We start from the raw sequence: 19401 nt of genomic DNA, 5'->3' as shown, positions 1-19401 counted from the left end.
CCGGCACTCCACGGCGTGTAATGAATCGCCGCAACGCTAGCTTGCAAGATTCGGTTGACATTGACGCTGTTATTTCCAAATTAACAGCCCTTATCAGACAGAATCTTGATCATGTAAGGCCCAAAATATTCAATTCCAACAAACGAAAATGGCCGGACGAACGGCGTCACCCGTGCTTGAGGAAGAGATGCCATCCCAGGCACTTCTGGACTCGCTTTGTAGACTACGCACCACTCACAACGCTTTGCCACTGTGCGCACCACTGTTCGAAGTACTGAAATATGGAATCGCTGGTGAATTTCATTGACCACAGTTTCACCGTTATGATGACCGAACCTTCTGTGATACCAGTCTACCAGGAGCTCGGTTACACGATAATTTTTTGGCAGAATTACAGGGAACTCCGCTTCGTAAGGAGCCAGAAGAGAAGCTTCTATGCGCACTGCCACGGGTATCACGCTGAACTCGTCAAGGAACGGCGATAACTTCCTTATTGGACTACTATTTTCTAATCGTGGCACTCGACTTCCCTTAGATTTCTTTGATTTCTTCAGCACTTCTAACTCTTCGGCATATACATCTGCTTGTACAAGCCGCCACAGTGCCCGCTCAGTGAGAATAAAATCCTCTTGCATCAGTTCGCGTCTGATCTGCACATCTCCTTGCATCCTTGCATCGTAGGCAATTGCTCGAAGCATGCGCTCCCACTTGGAAAATCGTTCAGGCTCGATGCATGTCCGAGTTACCTCCGCCCGATGCACGTGAATAGCACGTAGTTCTTCTTCGGTTTCGATTGATTGAACCTGCTGCTCTCGCCACTCATCCTCCTGTTGGTTGAAGAATACCGGCCCGGTGAACCAAAGACTGTCCGGATGCAAAGTGGGACCTTTTCCCCGTCCGCTATATTCTGTTTTGTGTGTACCCATCGCCATTCTTCAATCGTTGTTTCTTCCAGAATTTCCCCAACACGAACCGCTACATACTGGCGATACTTCCGAGCATCTGATCTGATCCACGAAAGAACGGTTTTGGAGTCACTCCAGAAGAATCTGCGATATACAGGAAGCGAATGGTACTCAGCAACGGATTTTCGACTTCCAATGACCGCTGCTTGGAGCTCTAATCGAGGAATAGAGAGTGGCTTCAATGGACCTTGATGCTATCAAAGCACATCGTGGCTGGCCTCGATCCATCATTCGAAAATATGCAACGCAAGCGAAAGCAGATTCACTCGCATCCACAAACACACAAAGCTACAGTGATCGGAAGCTATCCGGATCATATCCCGGGAAATGACACCGTGGAATCTGAACTTCGTGAAGCTTGGTGACTTGCTTGATACACCTTCCACAGTTCCCTTGTATTTCTGCTGGAATCGCTTCTTACCATCCGACTTGAGATCTCATCTCATCATGGTTTTATGCTTCCACTCCATTGCGTTAGTATTCCTCACGAAGTTGGCCAAACAGGGGGAACAGGTGGCCCCAAAGATCGTCACGTCTATCACGAACACTTCAGGCTTCAATGATGGATCCTTTATGCAGAGGAAACGTAGAAATTGTTGATCTTCCTTCCGTATCTTCATTTGGTGGAACGGGTGGAACATCTCACGGATGTCACCTGCGACTGCCACCTGTCGCTGTCGAAAACGGCATAATACCTCTATTAATGACGTCAGAAGATCCGGTCCCTTTAACAACACGTCGTTGAGGGACAATCCGTGTGCTTTGGCGGCTACATCCCAAATGATACGCACTTTGCCGGGCTTACGTAGACTCGTGACCACTCCTAATGGTTGATACCAAATGCGTATTGAATCACGTTCTTCCAACTCCTGGGGTGCGACCTGCAGTCGATTGACTCGGATGTAGAGTAGGATGGTGTTGCACAGTGCACTCGTCGATTCCACAGACGCGTGTTGATTTGCATGACCATCTTCCGTACGGTACCAGACAGTTACTAAAAAGTTGATTGCTCTACTGCTTTCCAACGATCTCCGAGTGACAAGGACTTGAACTTGTAACAGTTCCTGATCCGGTGCTTCACACTTTGGCAAATGTAGCATGGTCTGACCTGACTGTCCGGCTTCTTCCCTTGTTGCTCAAACTTATAGCGAATTTGTTTATTATTCAGTTCCAAACTGGATTGGGTATCAAGATCAGCCATGATTGTTTTCTGACAAACGTCAGTTTGATCGTTTGATTTTAAAACCTACCTCAAGTTGAGGTTGCACTGACAAAAAGTTCGGTTTCGCACTGGGTTGGAACTGGTTCCAACCCCGATAATAAACAAATTCGCTATTACGTGACTCTTCAGGCACATGCGCATTAACGAACACCTTTTCCTTTTTGTGCCGTTCGTTTCGACTCATGCCAGCTCCATCGGAGTCGGTGAAGTGCGCTACATCGCTAGCAGCAGATGTAATTGCACTCATGTAATCGCAAAACGTGCCCAAGTCTACAGTTCCAGCACGCTAATTGAACATTTCCCAGTCCAACCGAATATGGGTGATTAAAAGCCGATCGTCATCATTTTCGACTCTGAGAGGTGGAACGGGTTTGGGATGAGTTTTCAGGAACTTGGCTACCTTACAGAATGGTCTGGAGCGGTCGTCCAGATTCTGGACAACACGCCCGAAACTTTCATTTCGGAGTGAGCACATTTCTCAACCGAATCAATAATTGGATGTGGGAATCAATAGCAACAAACTTACCCCTCACAGGAATATTCGTCAGCCACGGATATGGCCTGTTGGAGTCCTTCCAACGCCCGGTCGATGTCATCTACGGTGTCGAGCAGTGGATTTTCATCGATGTTGCTGTCCACCATTCGTCCGTACTGCACCCAGTTGACATGATGGTAGTCTTTACGCAGCCAGCTTCTAGCAGGAACCACGTTGACACCGACTTCAGTCACCATCGGTTGGAGGTCGGAGCTGAGCTCGTTGTGCGCCTCCGGCTTGGATAGTCCGATGTTCGACAGGAAAAAATCCAGGGTGGAGGGATTTCCCGCCGGAGAGATAAAAGTTGGTTCGCCTGGAAACTGCACAGTGTACAGTCCATGTTATGCGGGTCGAACAACAGACATCCGTTTCGGTTCCGCTGGTAGTTCCGCCAAGCTTCATGGCGGGTGTTCAGGTCGCCCCCAACGATGAATCGGGAGCTAGTACGGGTAATGGCGGTTAGGTCGTTCTTGAAATGGATGCCTAGGCCGTTGCTTGTGGTACACTGGCGTGGGCAGTAAACAGCGGTAAACCGGACGTTTCCAGTTGGTGATTCCACCTCCTTCCCCACTTGATTCCCTTTCTGACGATGACCGCTACAAACCCCCCCCCCCCCCCCTGGAGCTGGTGCGATCACGCCGGATAATGTTGTGGTCAGGCAACCAGAAGCTGTCACCGGACTTTGGTTGGGTCTCGGTTAGAAGACCCACGTCGATACTGTGCTTGCAGAGGAAGTCGGCAAGCTCAATCTGCTTAGCTCTTACAAGCAAGCGTTCCAGGTAGCGATGGTTAGCGGTTTAGACACCATTGGATGATGAACTTACCGAGCGCTTGGATCTGTTCGGGCATATCGCGGAACTTACGTAGAGCACCGGTCATGTTGATGAAAATCACCATCAGTTCATCTGCTGAGCACAAATCGGGATTATTTGTTTGAGCAGTTGGTTGTCTCCAGAATCCAGGGGGGATGGAGAGCTTTGTCCTGCAGAAGATCCAGACGTTTCTTGAGGGGGCGGATCCCACCCGTGAATTCGCTTGTCCATGAAGAGGCGGAAAGTCTTCCACCCTGAAAGCTGGGGTCTTATCCTTCCTTCATCCTGGTTGATTGTTGGTGGACGTCTGTTTTCGGATGCGCTTGAAATCCTTGCGTTTAGGGCACTGCTTGTCCGATCCTTGGTGAGCACCACCACAGTTGGCACATTTGGACGCCACAGTTTCATCCGCAGTATATTTGGATGTGGCGTGGTTTTGAGCGCAATTACCACAGCGTGGCTTAATGTTGCAGTTTCGGGTGCCGAGTCACATCGCGATAGGCGCAACGATATGGCTCATAGCGGACGATGATGGAATTGATGGAGCGCTTGGCTTTCAGCACGTTGAGCGTCACTGTTCCCTTCTGGAAGTGTACCAGGAAAAGGCAATCCAGATACGCCTTCACATTTTCGTCCTGCCTTGTCATCCGATAGACGGCGCTTGGGGACAGCTTGTACAGGTCCCTGATTTCATGTTCGATAAACTTCAGGTCGAAATTTGGTAGGCCCCTGATGACGACCTTGAACGGTTTTTCACCGGGGATGTCATGGGTGAAGAATTCCACCTTGGAAGTCCTCAGGTGGGCGATGACCAAGTCATATTCCGCTTTGGTACGGAGCACCACCTTGGTGCCGACTCTGCCCAATTTGGATTCGGTTTTGACGCCCAGCGACGCCAGATCCGCGATGAGCTCGTTGAAATGGGCATTTTTCACTACCAGCGGAGGTAGCTTCACTCTTGCTGCGCTCATGTCAGCAGCATTTTCTTTTTCGGCAGCGTCACCGAAATCTCCGTTCATCGCAGAGACATCGTCGCGACCAATCGTGCCATCGGACTGGCCCCGATTCTTCTTCCTCTTCTTGCTGCGTTTTTCCGTCACAGCTGGCTGGATATTTCCATCCATGGGGAGAACAGCAAACCTGTTGGATGTAGGTACACCAGAGCTTCGTTCACCGGGGTTCTTGTCCTTCATCGGGCTTCGCGAGCAATGCTTCCCCATTTCGGGGCGCGCACACACATAAAACCGCGAAAGAGAGAGCGCGAACACTATCGCCACGAACTTTTCAAACAACTCGAGAGAGCGAGCTAACACCGAACTGCTTGACGATCAAGCAGAGAATGCGTTATGGGATCTTTTAATGCTTAAAAACCGTGTTTATATTGAAAACCAAATATGCTGTCAGACGATATTTTCTTTGGTCAGAAAATCGAGACTACTTTGATCATTTTTGAGTAAATGTGAGTAACTCAGATTTACTCGCTGCATATATATTTACTCTGAGTACAGCTGTCTTGCCCCTAGAAAAAGTTTTTGCACGGTCACAGAAAAGAAGAAGTCAGTTGTCTCCTCTTCCTCTTAGGTACAGGTGGAACAGTAGGCGGTGTCAATCTCTCAAATGAAGAACCATCATCATACAGGGGATTTAAATACTTTATTAAACCGTACGTTTTGTATATTGTGTTACTGATATTTGCTCTCGCGGAGACACACTGGTTGGGTTTTCCCGTATCTTCCAAGGACCTCCTCCAAGCATTTCCCGCGAACGCATAATATACACATACATGCTGCATTTCCGTTTGGAAACGAAAAATATAAAATCTCTTGATCTTACGTCACGTGTCTAAGTGTGTTTGCATGTGTGTAGGTCGAGTGAGAATGTATCTTTAATGTATCGTTTGTTTGTGTGCTCGTTAAAGTGAGGAAGATAATAGGCTAATAAAAAATCACTGCGAATCATCTCAATCATAGTCAGGTTTCAGTTAGGTTGTAAAATTGTGTTCACTTGCTGAGATGAACTTAACTTATAGTCTCTTACTCTTCTCTTCGTCGTCCCAATCTCACACAACACGGTATGTTACAGCATTCTAGAATTCAATAGTGTTTTTTTTTTGTTTTGTTATCGGTGTAAAAAATATCACAAGAAGTTTATTCTTTAATTTGCTACATTTTTTTTTTGTTGTTGTCTCAAATCACCTTATTCAGGTTTACAAACCATTTTCGTTTCCATCGTATTTGTGTAAAAATCAATTAGCAATCGATTGGTTGATTTTTAGCGACAGTCGGTAGGTGCTACGATAGGCATAGATATATAGTTCTGTATGTCAAGTAGTTCTTTGTTATTTACATATTTTTCCCACATAATTATAGTCAATAAAATATACATTATTTAAATTATTAAATAATTACTTTTTACTATGGCTACTCTGATTACTTCCGTTCCTTCATATTGTTTCCGGATCATTTTCACAGTCTCACGTAATGGCGAATATTGGTAACACTGGTCGATACTTTCTCATTCCGCTGTCCTGTTCATTTGAATTTGGGGGAATTATTATTAGTATCCCTTTTACCAGATTTTGCTTTCATTGTTGTTTCTTTACCAACGATGGTTTGTTTATTTCGATGTATTTCATTGACAGGGGTAAAATGACACTCGTCTATGCTGTGTTTCTGCAAACGGTGCTTTTACACTATCGATAGGATATAGCGGCTAATTGACAGAAATTAATATTTTAAACATTATGCAACACTAGGAAGGTTATTTCAGCTGGAAACGTCCTCATTTAAGCTAAAATTCAATTCACATTTTTCTGGACGTTCCCCGGCCGTATTGTCGAAATACAGTTTTTTGTTTAAAATATCCTCTCAACTAACGTGGTAACAGGTAATGGCTGGGACAAATGGGGAAATCAAATCTACGCTTTACGACTGATATGTATTGGTTTGTAGAAATAGAGTGATGACACCTATCATGGCATGGCCCTTCCCTCCAAACTACTACTGCCATGGCGCGGAAACGGAAACAACATGACGCACACATACATGTTAAAAGGAAACAACACATAAAACATTAGGAATGAACAACGAACATGACAAACAGTCACCAAAAGACGTTACTCAAACATCTATCGAAACCACATCCCCATTGATGGACGAGTTGATGGCATTGGTGCGTAGTTGATGGTGATGGCGATGACTACGGTGATTACTGTTTTGGGGATGCTGTTGTTGTTGTTGTTGCTGCTGCTGATGGGCTGACAACAGTTTGTTACCCTCGTCCAAGAAAGATTCCGTTTCGTCGTACAGATAATGGGGTACCAAATTTTCCCGACGACGCCGTTGCCAAAGGACAAAACCCGCCAGCAGGCTTACCAGTGCAAAGGATGCTATCAAACTACCGGCGAAAATGACTGAAAGTATGAAAGAGATGAAACTCGGAGGTTAGTCAAAGTAGATTAAGGTGACCGTTTCAACTTTTTACCGGCAAGGGTAGCGGTCCGAGTGGAATCGTCATCGGAATCGCTGTCGTCACGGGAGTCGTTCCGCAGGACCCCCGCAATGTGCTGCCGTTGACCAGCCAAGTACGACGGTGCATTCAGATTTAGAATTTCACAGAACAGGTAGTACAGATCGACCGTATCGAACGGATCTACCGTGGTTCGTTCTCGTATTTTGGGACCGTAACCGAAGAAGATGGGGTGCATTATGGGAAGATCGTTGTCGTACCCGTGGACGCCGTACTTGGTTTCCGAGGTTACTGAAATAGATAAGATTATTTGGATTAAAAAAAGGCAACCGTAGATTTGACGTAGGATTACATGCTCGGTATCAATTATTGATGACTGTGTTAGGGTTAGAGAAATCACTTTCGAGATTCTTTTGCTTTGCTAGCGTCCTGGAGAAAACCTTACCTTACTTCGAAGTGTTTCTGGTTAATTGACAAGGTCATGTGGTATTCGGTCATTGTGAGAATTTTTGTGTACCAATTCAAAACTGTTATGCATTTGACCACAAACGTTTGGTTGTTGGGTACATTATCAAATAGCCATCGGGGTGATGTGGCTGACAGCAAGGCGAGCGAACGTTCAATGAAAATTAACTCTTAAACAACAATAATTAATGGTGGTCCTGAGAAGAACCGTAATGCTGAGCTATTAGAGTGTTCAACACGGATGTGGCTGGCGAACTGTTTGGAACGAGGGTGACGCGCTTGGAAAAGATGGCCCACACTGGCTCACGACGAGCAATTGAATCCGATCAGTAGCGGTGCGGCTTCTTCCTCCTTCTTCGGTGAATGGACGCTCATGTGGGCGCTCGCTGCTTGCGGGCAGCATTTTGTTGTGTACTGGAGAACAATGTTCAACGCCACATGCCGAAAGCACTGTTGCTGCTGCTGTTTATAACGACCGACCGAACACCGTTCGACGAGACCGGATGGAATTTGATTTTGAAATCTGTGTTAGGGAAAGCGCTTTTTGCAGACAATCGGTAATAATTTTGATCACCATAGCAACAGTTGGACATTTGTGTAATTTTCAAAAGTGACACATTGAAAATTGATAAAGTGTACAGATTCGTAGAAAAATTTCCAATCGATTGGCTTATTTAGAATTACAATCCATCCGCTATTGATACTTTCCGTAACGCGGTCAATTTTGGTTTTTTGAAATTGCACCCCCAATATGATGCCAAAAGACGTAATCCTACGTCAAAACTATTGCTTATGGAACATCCACGAAGCATATCACGCCCTAATGTGGGAAGGAATGGTTTACATTAGAGAGGGTCGAGTATAAGAGAGAAGCGGGTTCAAAACAAACTACCTTGGTAACCTATGCCTAGGTTATTTCTAGCAACACTACCAATGCAATCAAGATAGGCGCTGCTCGATTGGCTCTGGCTTTGACAGTTCGTTTGACTCAAAATCAACCAAGTCCGCTCCTCTCTTATACTAGACCCTTTCTAATTTACATAACTGTGACTAGTCATGTTATCTCAGTTAAGCACTAATTCAGGGTGGCTGAATAAAACAGTCCCCATTTAAATTCTCAATATTTCATTTGTAGGGGAAATGGATGTAATGTCGCCTCTAATTTGGGCCCATACATAAATTCAGCAATCGACTAAATTTTCAATAGCGACCAAAAATATCCATTAGTACCGTCCCAATGACGCGTTCATCTAGATAAAATTGATAAATAGCAGATTTTTAGCGATGGGCCAAATCTTAGATCCATAGGCCAACATTAGAGGCATTTCCCCTATTCCAAAAGTAATATTCGAGAGTCAGCTGCTTATTCAAAATGGGAGTCTTTTGCTCGAATAATCTTCGTCAAACGATCAGCAACACTGGAGCAGCTGGCTCGCACGATTTCTTGCGAAGCATCGTCCCAGGCTCATTGTATAGCTACCATAAGAGCGTCCTTATTGCTCCTTGGCTTAGCATTGGTCGCGCTTTCTACGATGCCCTACATCGCGAAATCTAGCGGGTTAATATCCGGAGAAGGAGGAGGCCCTCATTTTTTTCGACCAAAAATGATCGGAATTCTGTTCACACCACACTTGAACGCGTTTGGCTGCGTGGGCAGGTGCAGAATCTTGGGTGAAGCAAATATCTGTGTCAGTGAACTCCGACTAGACTAACGGAAACACCTTCTGTTGTAAAAAGTCCTTGCTTATTTTTACCCTATCCGGAATGCGAAAAACAGGAGATTTCTTCCCATTCGATGCAACTGCTGCCCAAATCATCACCGAATCTGGTTTTGGCGCTCTGTAGACGAATTTGTTGTTGGGATCAGCCGAACTCCGATGCTTGTATAGCACTCTGTCATTTTGACGGTTAAATTTGAGGCCGACGTCAAATAGCTTCTTCAGAATTTTGCTTCTTTCCATCCGCTTCTTCTTTGCTGCTTCTGAGAGAAGTTAACGTTGTTGCAGTTTAGAAGGATAGAGGCCAATCCTTTTTAACCACGATTTGCATCGTCATACGTGACACCTGATAGTCCTTGGCCATTAGATTCATAGACCTTACCGGATTCCAACAATTTTTGTTAGAGGTCTTCTTGAAGCTTCACTTCTATCCTCCAATCGTTTTTTGCATCGCCAGACAAACTTTCGATTCACACCAAGCAGCTTGGTTATCTCACCGACCGACTTCTGTGTCTCCAGCAGCTTGAAAACTGCGAGACGCTTCGATTCCCAGTCCATATTTCTGTAATATCACAATATCACAAAACTTTTATTACGCTGATTACTTCCCAGGGGAACGTCTTTAAACTTACGTTGAGAGTCAGACGCGGGCTCGGGTTTGTTTACAAATTTTTGACAGTTAAAACCAGGCGGTCCGTTTTATTCAGCTACCCTGTACTCACCGCTGATGTTATCCTGTATTCACATTTGAAATAGTGATTTAATGTTTATCAAAAACAATATCAATTCAATGTTGATTATTGAGCTTCAAAATTCTATTTATGTCTTCTTTGATTTGTATTCCGTCGATCTTGTTTTCCGTACTGAGTACCTATGCTACCGACGCCAGGAAGGCAGCTCCCACACCTGGACCCTACTTATAGACCCATCAACTCATGGACTGGGAACCAACGGCTCTACTTCCCTTCTGAAGAAAGGCGTGATCAGAGATTTTAATCCTGAGAAAATCCCGACGGCACCGACTGGGATCAAACCCAGGCTTTTGGGGTGAGAGGCAATCACGCTTACCACTACACCACCGGCGCCGCTTAAGTAATTCTAGCCATCATAATTCTAACCAAAATTTACCACTCCTAAAATGGAAATTTCGCAGCAATCGTTAATCAATATGATTACTGATATACAAAAATCATAGAGGTAGCTCTAAGACCAGAAGGTCCCGAAGAAACGTGCTCAACTTTTTGGCTCAGCTCTGGTACTCTCTTCGGTCCCAAGCTAATCGATGCACCTCTCGAAACATAGGAAGATCCACGAACCCCTCTTTTTATCTGTCAAACTTTCATAGCGAACAACACAAACACTGTGTGGTACTAGATTTCAATTAGAATGGGGTACGTTAATCGTTTGCTTGGGACCAATAGGCTAATCAAGTAGTGAGCCCATTTTAAATCGTTAGTTTCCACCGGTTGCTAAAACTAACTAACTGCTAAAAAGATTGTCATGACTACTGAAGGAAACAGGAAAAAACGTCAGAAAACATCGCTTGTTCATCAAAAAGTCTTTTTGATGAACAAACGATTGGATCGTGAAAGCCCCACCGAACGGGAAGTTTGCAATTATTTATTGTTTTGAAGCTTCATAAGTTCGGGGGGGGGGGGGGTCTACAAGGTGTTCCAGAATGATAAAAACATGTTGTTAATCTTTTCTGCATTCAGTATTGGTAAGAATCTTGAGGATTTCATATAGAACTGGCTGTGGTCCCTCTTACCCCGCCGGGCGTTCTTACCCGTATTGAGTGTAACCTACACACAAACGGAGCTCTGGTCGACATTCCGGTGAAAAAACTAAGCCAACCCGACACCAGTCAGGTGACTTCTACCAAGCCCCAACCCGACATTGACCCGTCATAAACTCAAAATTGATCTGACATCAACGCGACATTGGGTCGACATCGACCTTCAATTAGCCTTACATTAACCCGACGTCGGGATGACATGTCTGTTCGGAACCATTTTGCTGGGATTCTTCAATAATCCACTGTCGTGTATTAAATGAAGATGAGGTTGGATTGAGAAAGGGGTTCTTCAAATGATGGGCATGAGAGAATTCGTTTTCACAGGATGTTCATCTTCAATCGAATGATATGAAAATTAACAGCACTGGGAGAAAACGACAGGAGCGAAGAAAGTCGACAACAACCTGGAGAAAGTGTTTGAAGATTCTGGACTCACTAGGCGAGTAGGACTTCTGCGGAAACTGTTCGTCGATGTCGGAATACGTCAATCAAGTTATTGCGACGGCTCATCAGTTAAACGGAATTTGATTCAAGATTTCGGAGGAATGGGTTCGCGCGTTGCTGCTATGTGATCTACCAGAGGAGTACAGGCCAATGATTATGGCTCTGAAAAACTTCGGAACACCGGTAACAGGAGATGCCATCAAGAGAAAGCTAGTGCAGGAGCTGCAGCACCTTCGTCGGATGCGGCACTACTGACAATAGGGAAGCGTGAAGGATTCAACAGGCAGCAGAAAACGTTCAACCAACTCAAAACGGAGTCTCAAAAGGTTCGAAGTGCAGGAAGTGTAAGAAATACGCCCACATCGCAAAAGACTGTAGAAGTTCGAAGGAAGAAGTTTTTTTGCACTGTTTTTTTTTTCATCGATTGAGTCGAACAGCAGCACCGATTGATTTTTCGACTCCGGAACAATAGTCTACATGACTCACAACAAGGCGCTGTTGAAGGATCGGAAGACATCGAGTGGTTATGTTGCTGCGGCCAACAAGGGCGAAATGAGCATTGAAGCTATCGGAAGAACCGTCCTGAAGCCACATTGTCGGGAAAGCAGTTCTGGACTTCAAGTCAACAAGGTACGATATATCCCTCAGTTATTAGTGAATCTTCTTTCTGTCAACAGGATTAAAAAGAACGGAAACGAAGGTTGTAGGCTGTAGAGTGCTGAATGCGAGTGGCGATGTAGTGGCAAAAGATTGTCACATGAATGATTTGTTTAGGCTGGACCAGCACAACATACGCGACAAGGCACTGGCATGCTCATCAGCTGTAACCCTGGATATCTGGCATCGACGAATGGACCATCTGAATTTGGCGGGATTAAAGAAGCTGGCGGTTGATGGCGTGGAACTGAGTGAAACGACTGACTGCGGTTGCAGCGTATGTGCGATGGGAAAACACAGTCGGCAACCATTCAGCAAGAAGGGTTCCCGTGCATCTGAATTGTTGGAGGTCGTACACTCGGACATTTGTGGTCAAGTCGTTAGGAGGAAGCAGATATTATATTGTATTTGTGGATGACAAGTCAAGACAGATGTTTGTCTATTTTCTGCGATCAAAGTCGGAAGGCGAAGTTCCAGATACATTCAGAAAATTCACAGACAGAATGTCAAAATCATCCGAATCCGAACAGCTCTGGAGCGGAAAGAATCCGAATTTGTCGCACGTTAGAATCTTCGGAACACAAGCAATGGTTCACGTTCCAAAACCAAAACGACGCAAATGGGATGCAAAATCGAAAGCGTGCATTTTGGTAGGACTGGATGAAGATACCAAGGGTTATCGTGTATTAGATCTGAACACCAGAAAGATTGTCCAGAATCTGGATGTTAGATTCATCAACAAAGGGACAATTGGAAGTCGTGAATTGAAAGCTGATCGAGGAGGAGATCGCACGGCGATCAGAATGGAGTTTGAAGAGACTGTCACAGGTTACGGAAAAAACGAATGCAGCGGCTGTACCAATTATTCCTGAGAGTGACTTGTTGTTTATTGAAAAATTCAACTGACAATTATTGTCTAAATGAATAACACTTATACTAAATAGTTACGGTCAACGGTACGGAAAAGGCCAAGTAGCCGATGACGAAACACGTCAGCTGATACATTGAAGTCGAATATATAAAAAAAGTTGTTGAATTGCCGGCTGATTGCTCAAATTGGCTCGTGTTGTGTATAATTCCGGCTCCGTGGTTCCAAAAACAGCAAGTCGCGTTGACGAAGAGACCTCTCAGGGGCATACATATTTAGCTGTGACGGCAGTGTTGGACAGTCAATGTCACCTGTAAGCAGCTTTCCAGCGAACATAGCTTGAGCGACCGTCCGTCTCACCTCTAATGGCTCGATTCCCAGGAAACGGCAACGCTCCTCGTACGGTGGCAAGTTCGTTGGGTCACGCCAGTTGAGGAAACGAAGAGCATATCTCACAAACTTGCGTTGAACGGATTCAATTCTAGTGATCCAGCTAGCATGGAAAGGGCACCAAACAACTGAACTTGACTCCAATAAGGATCGCACAAGCGAGCAGTAAAGTGACCTGAGACATAGCGGGTCACGAAACTCGTCGGCAATTTTGAAAATAAAGCCCAATTGTCGATTAGCTCTGGAGATGATGTCATTGTAGTGGATTCTGAAAGTGAGTCTGCAGTCCAAGGTAACGCCGAGATCCTTTATGTGCTCTACACGAGCAAGACAGCGTCCGTAGAGAACATAGTCAAACATGATTGGTTCGATTTTTCGGTGATAGGAAATAATGTTACATTTTTCTATGCTTAGACTCATCAAATTTCTTGAGCACCAGTCAGCAAAAATACTTTACATATTCTGGAGATCCCAGCAGTCCGACAGGCTTTTCATAATTTTGTAGATTTTCGTATCGTCTGCATAGAAAACGCGGCATCCTGATGGTACCAGCAAGGCGACATCGTTTAAAAAGATCGAAAATAGTAGCGGCCCAAGGTTACTGCCTTGCGGGACTCCCGAGTTGTTTGAGAAAACATCCGATTCCGACGCGCCAATCTTGACATGTACATAGCGATTCACCAAGTAAGATCTGAACCAATCCACAGCAGTTGACGAGATGCCAAGTATCTCCAGCTTGGCCAGCAAAATATTATGGTCCACCGTGTCAAATGCAGCTCTTAGATCCATATACGCAGTATCGACTTCCTGAATCCATGCATCGCAGACAGTTAGAAGTGAACTGCACCAGGTTCGTGGACACGGAGCGCTTCGGGTAGAAACCGTGTTGTTCTGTATCGATATAATTTTTGCAGCGTGCGAACAGAGCACCATTATAAGACGATGATTACGAAGAAGCGTTAAGCAACGTTAGCAGCAGTTCAATAGACACCGTAACTGGTATGACCGTCCTCCCACCGCACCAATTTTCATATCCGCCTGGGTCATTGGCGTTGAGGCGAAGCGGTCGGGAGCACAATCTCCCAGGCAAGTACATATGATCAGGTTAATATTGCCGTTTCTCACAGACTTCCCAATCCGATGCTGCGCAAGGTGCGGAGCCGAACCAATCTGTGGAGGCAGATGAGTTGGGTCAAATGTGTGGATTGGCGGCTCAGCAGCAGATCGACAATGTGAATATCGACATTTCAAACGAAACTGTCACGTCACAAGAAGCGATGTCGCGTCCCGATGCCGAAAAATGCAAGGTAGCCATGCAGGAGGAGTACAATCCGTTGATCAGCAACGGTACCTGGACCCTGGCGAAACTCCCTAAAAGTAGGGAGGCGATAAAATGCAAAAGGATATATAAGATAAAGCACGATTCGAGCGTAAAAATGTAGACCGACACAAGGCGAGGTTGGTGATTAAAAAATTCTCGCAGCTAAAGGGGGTGGATTTTGAAGAAAAGTATCCCCAATTCGTCACAGTTCGCTACGATACTTTTCGCATTGGCAGCAAGATACGATTTGCGAATCCAACAAATGGACGCCGTCACCGCTTTTTTCCAAGGAGATCTGGAGGAGGAAATCTACATGGACTCAAACAGTCGAGCCGAGTCTGGAACAACAAGTTGGATTCGATGCTGAAGAAGTTTGGTCTTACTCAGGCGAGCTATGACCCCTGTGTGTATTATCACATTGATGACCGGCGGATTATATTTGTGGCAGTCTAAATATGTTGATGACGTGATAATATTTTAAACGATGACGACTTGATTGACCATTCCAGGGGTTCTTGAACGAGAACATCCGAATGAAGGACTTAGGCGAAGCTAAGAGGTGCTTGGGCATACTCATCCGGACTGAGGATACCGTTAGATCAAGAAGCTTACGTTGAAGCGATGTTGACTAAATTCAACATGTCTAACTGTAAATCAACGAAGACACTGATGACCGACAAGCTTAACAAGGAAATGTCACCAAAAACCCCAGACGAGACGAACCAGATGGCCAACATTCTGTATCAGGAAGCAAACGGCAGTCTAATGACCGGATGTTCTTTTCGCTGTGAACCAGCTCATCCGTTACAATTCAAATCCAGGAATGCAACATTGGAGTGCTGTCAAGCATTTGTTCCGTTACCTTCGTGGAACTTCGAAAATGAAACTGGTGTACAAGAAGGATGCCAACGACGAAGTTATTGGGATACAGTGACGCGGACTGGGCAGCTGATCTGGACGACAGGAAATCAACAAGTGGTTAAATATTCAAGCTACAGGGTGCAGCGATTTCCTGGTGCTGTAAGCGGCAGCCTACAAGAAGTACTCAAGACGTTTGCAGACCAATCTCCGGCGTAATCTCAAGCTATTCAGGACGTTTGTGAAGACAAAAAGGTAAGAGGATGGGCTACCGGTTGAGATTCATCTAAGCGATAAAATAAAAGCCAACACTTCTTTACAGTGTTTTCAACGACACAACGGCATCGTTAAGCCAGGTTGCCGAAGGGATCAAAGATATTCGCAGAGACGCGTTCAGCTTTGATATTTTCACGGTCACATTAGACCGTCCAGAAGCTGAAATTTCAAAGTTGTACAATATTTCATTAGAACAAGGTGTATTTCCTTCTCGTTGGAAATCTTCGTTTATGTTCCCGAAAGGAGACAAGCAAGATGTGGAGAATTACCGAGGAATTACCTCACTTTGTGTCTGCTCGAAAGTATTCGAGATAATCATCAACGACGCTTTATTTGTCAGCTGTAGAAACTACATTTCTCTTACCAATAAGGTTACCACCCGAAACGTTCGGTCTCAACAAACCTCGCTCCTTTAATTTCCCTATGCCTGCGGAATAGTAGGCAAGAGCACAGGCGCACGTCGTATATTTCGAAAACGCATGGGATGTTTACGCCTATTTGCGCAAATATTTGCTATTCCCTATCAACTTTCATTTAGACAACAAAAGTCCGATGAAGAGAATAAAAAATAATAATGCCAGAAAAGTTCACCAACACTCGCGCACTTTTCCCTTGGTGAACTTCGTGAAATATTGCGATCTTTTCCATTTGAACCCTACCTATCTACTCATCAACTCATGAACCAGGGGACCAACGACTGGACTCTGGTCAAAAACAACTGCGCTCAAAATAATGTTCATTTTGGTTAATTAAGCAATCCGACACATACCTGACACGTTGAACGTCTTCCGGTAGTACTCCACCGTTTTCCACATATCATCGAATCCGTATCCCAGCTTCGCAACCGCCGTAATTGGTCCGGTTCGTTGCGAATTATTAAAGTGCCACCGGGACGGCAAATTCTCCAACGTATACACATCGAAGTTTCCATTCTTTTCGGACGCATTCTTCAACGCCCGGTATAGATCGGCCGTTTGCTGCTTCACCTTGGGCACAATCTGCAATACCGGAGTAGTGCCGTGCACATCGTACTTGACATCGTCCGGAACGAAACTCGTTAGGTTGATGAAATTCTTCGGCATCAACGAATCCATCCCGTGATCGCTGAGATGCACCACGTTGACCCGATCCTGCAGATTAAACTCCCGAATCCTATCGTGAATGTATCGGGTCAGATCGTTCAGCTTCACAATCAACTGGGCCACCCGATCCGAATCCGGACTGTAAATGTGCCCATAGTAGTCCGGTTCTTCTATGTACAACATGACCAGATTGGCCGGCTGTTTCGGATCCTGAATCCATTGGAAAGCCGTATCCACTCGATCGTTCCACGGAAGCGTCAGATTGAACGGTGTCACGTACGTACAGTTCACCCTTTCTTTCGTGTATGGGAAATTTGATCCCGGCCACATAATACAACCGGAATGGCCTCCATTCAGCTCGTTCAGTGCCTAAAATAAAAATCTTCAGTTTAGTATAAGCTGACTAGAAATTACATCACCCCTAGTGTAGTGCCCTTCTTCGCTAGTGATAACAAACGCAAACTAACCCATATTGGCACAATCTCGTCACTGAAGTGGAACATTTCGTACGAATAGTTGAGCTTCCCTCGACTGTGGTCGTAAAACTCGTTGGCCATGACCCCATGCTGGTTCGGAAACACTCCGGTGGCAATGCTGTGATGATTGGGAAATGTTTTCGTGGGAAAGACATTCCGCATAAATTCCGCCGTTGTGCCATTTCGCCGAAGCTCATTCATGAACGACGTACTATTACGTCTCAGATACTCCGTACGGAATGCGTCATACGACACGACGATGAGCACCGATGATGGGCTGGAGGAAGCTGCCGCGGTTGCAACTGTGGCTGCCGCCCCGAGCAGAACCGTTTCCAGCAGCAGCCCGACCAACATCCATCGGTACCTGGTGGCTGTCGCACTCGGAATCATCGTTCACCTGATTTTCTCGGATACCTATGCTAAGTTCTAATAAACTACTGAAACTTCCTTGTTTTCGTTCACTTTTTACAGCACTCAGCTCTCAGTGTTCAAAACCTTCACGCTGCTGGTCACAAACGAAAGGCATTGTCTGAGTTTCACACCGACGAATGCTTTTCAATCACTTGCTGTTCGATGAAAATAATCAACGTGATTTTAGTTTTTCTGCTTCGGATGGCGAAATTATATTTTTATTTTGATTTTTTCACTGTTTGTATCCGATTTTCTCGTTTTTGTGTTGTTGGAACTGTTGTGATGGGCTTACTCGTTCCTTCGGAGCGAGCTTCAAGTGACAGCAGCTGTTTGATGATTGTTGAATGATGACGACTCTGCTTGATGATGATGATTTCTGTGAAGGCGAAGCTTTCGACGATGGTGCTTTGTAAACCAGCCGCATGATGCGCTGCAAGCGACTAAAGGGTCGAACTGAAGACGCCAGAGATTGAAAAGCTTCCCTTTCCGTGGGAACAGCGGAACAGGATTTGCTTATGCCACATACTTGTACTTGTGCTATTTTCAGTAGACATGTTATAATCTTCAGAAATGTTCTCAGAACTGCAGATAAATTCCGAGAAATTAAGGCCAGTTCCATAAATTTCAGCACAGAGAACAGACGTTGAGACTCGAACAAAATTTCTCTAAAAAGTAGTGTAGAGATTCCTATGCGACTTAAGCGCCAATAACGGCGACTTCCCCACTTAAAAATCCTCTTTGACAACCTGATTGCTCTGGCGTTGCAAAACTTACACTAGACACTAAGTGCTGGTAGCGATAAGTGGCAATTTTCAACAAAAAATTTATTGATACTAGTGCCAAATTTGTCAAAAGCGGAAAATTTATACAGGAAATCTGAAGATGCTAGCACCACGTAACGGCGATGTTCCCACTTATCTTTACACAAGTTTTTGACCGAAGTTGGTCGTCTGTTCTCTGTGATTTCAGGTTTTTTTTTATCTTTATTTAAGAGATTTTTAGCCATAGGCTAGTTCATCTCTAGTGATTTCAGGTAAATAGCGGGAACCTTTAAGAAGTTCCAACAATTTAGGATAGTCCAAAATGCTTCAGCGAAGTTAAGCGAGCTAAAGACAAATTTTGGAAACTTCATTGAAGACCCAAGAAATTCACGGTAGTCCAGTGAACTTCAGGGAAGTTTAGGGATCATTAGAGCAGTTCCATTAATGTCAGGGTAATGATAAGGATAATAGCGAGAATTTCAAGAATGTTCCGTGAATTCCGTGAAAAAATTAAAGATCTTTAAGGTAGTCCAATTAACTGCACAAACATTAAAGGAAGTTCTTGAGAATGAAAAGAAATGCCTAGAATTTCTGCAATTTTTAATAAACAAACTGCGGGATCATTAGACAAGTTCCGGAAACTTTTGGAATATTATGGGATCTTCCAGGAAGCTTCATGAGCTTTAAGGCAGTTACATCAGCTTCAGGAAAACTGCAGGAACTTTTAAGAAGTTTTGAGCACTTCAGGGGTATCCAGAGAATTCAAGAGAACTTCAACAAAGTAGAGAGAACTTGACGAAAACATTTCAAACTTCAAAGAAGTTCCAAGTACTTCAGATAAGCTAGGTCTAAACATCTTTAGGGATTTTCAAAGATC

The 19401-nt window shown here is 44.8% G+C and overlaps 1 protein-coding gene across 1 annotated transcript; it reads right to left on the bottom strand.

The window, feature by feature from the left end:
- Positions 1-5661: 5661 nt before the first annotated feature.
- Positions 5662-18049, bottom strand: LOC135711495 (bis(5'-adenosyl)-triphosphatase enpp4-like). The gene is made up of 4 exons (XM_065234349.1): positions 17344-18049; positions 16564-17245; positions 7018-7293; positions 5662-6946 (listed from the first exon to the last, which is right to left on the bottom strand). Exons 1-4 carry the CDS (start codon positions 17740-17742, stop codon positions 6654-6656), a joined length of 1650 nt encoding a protein of 549 aa, XP_065090421.1. The 5' UTR covers positions 17743-18049; the 3' UTR covers positions 5662-6653.
- Between the last annotated feature and the right edge of the window lie 1352 nt (positions 18050-19401).

This window comes from Ochlerotatus camptorhynchus, unplaced genomic scaffold, assembly GCF_037179485.1.
Source record: "Ochlerotatus camptorhynchus isolate MF236.1 unplaced genomic scaffold, CSIRO-AGI_Acam_v1.1 ptg000433l, whole genome shotgun sequence".
NCBI classification, from domain to species: domain Eukaryota; kingdom Metazoa; phylum Arthropoda; class Insecta; order Diptera; family Culicidae; genus Ochlerotatus; species Ochlerotatus camptorhynchus.
This window is presented reverse-complemented; position numbering and strand designations above follow the sequence as displayed.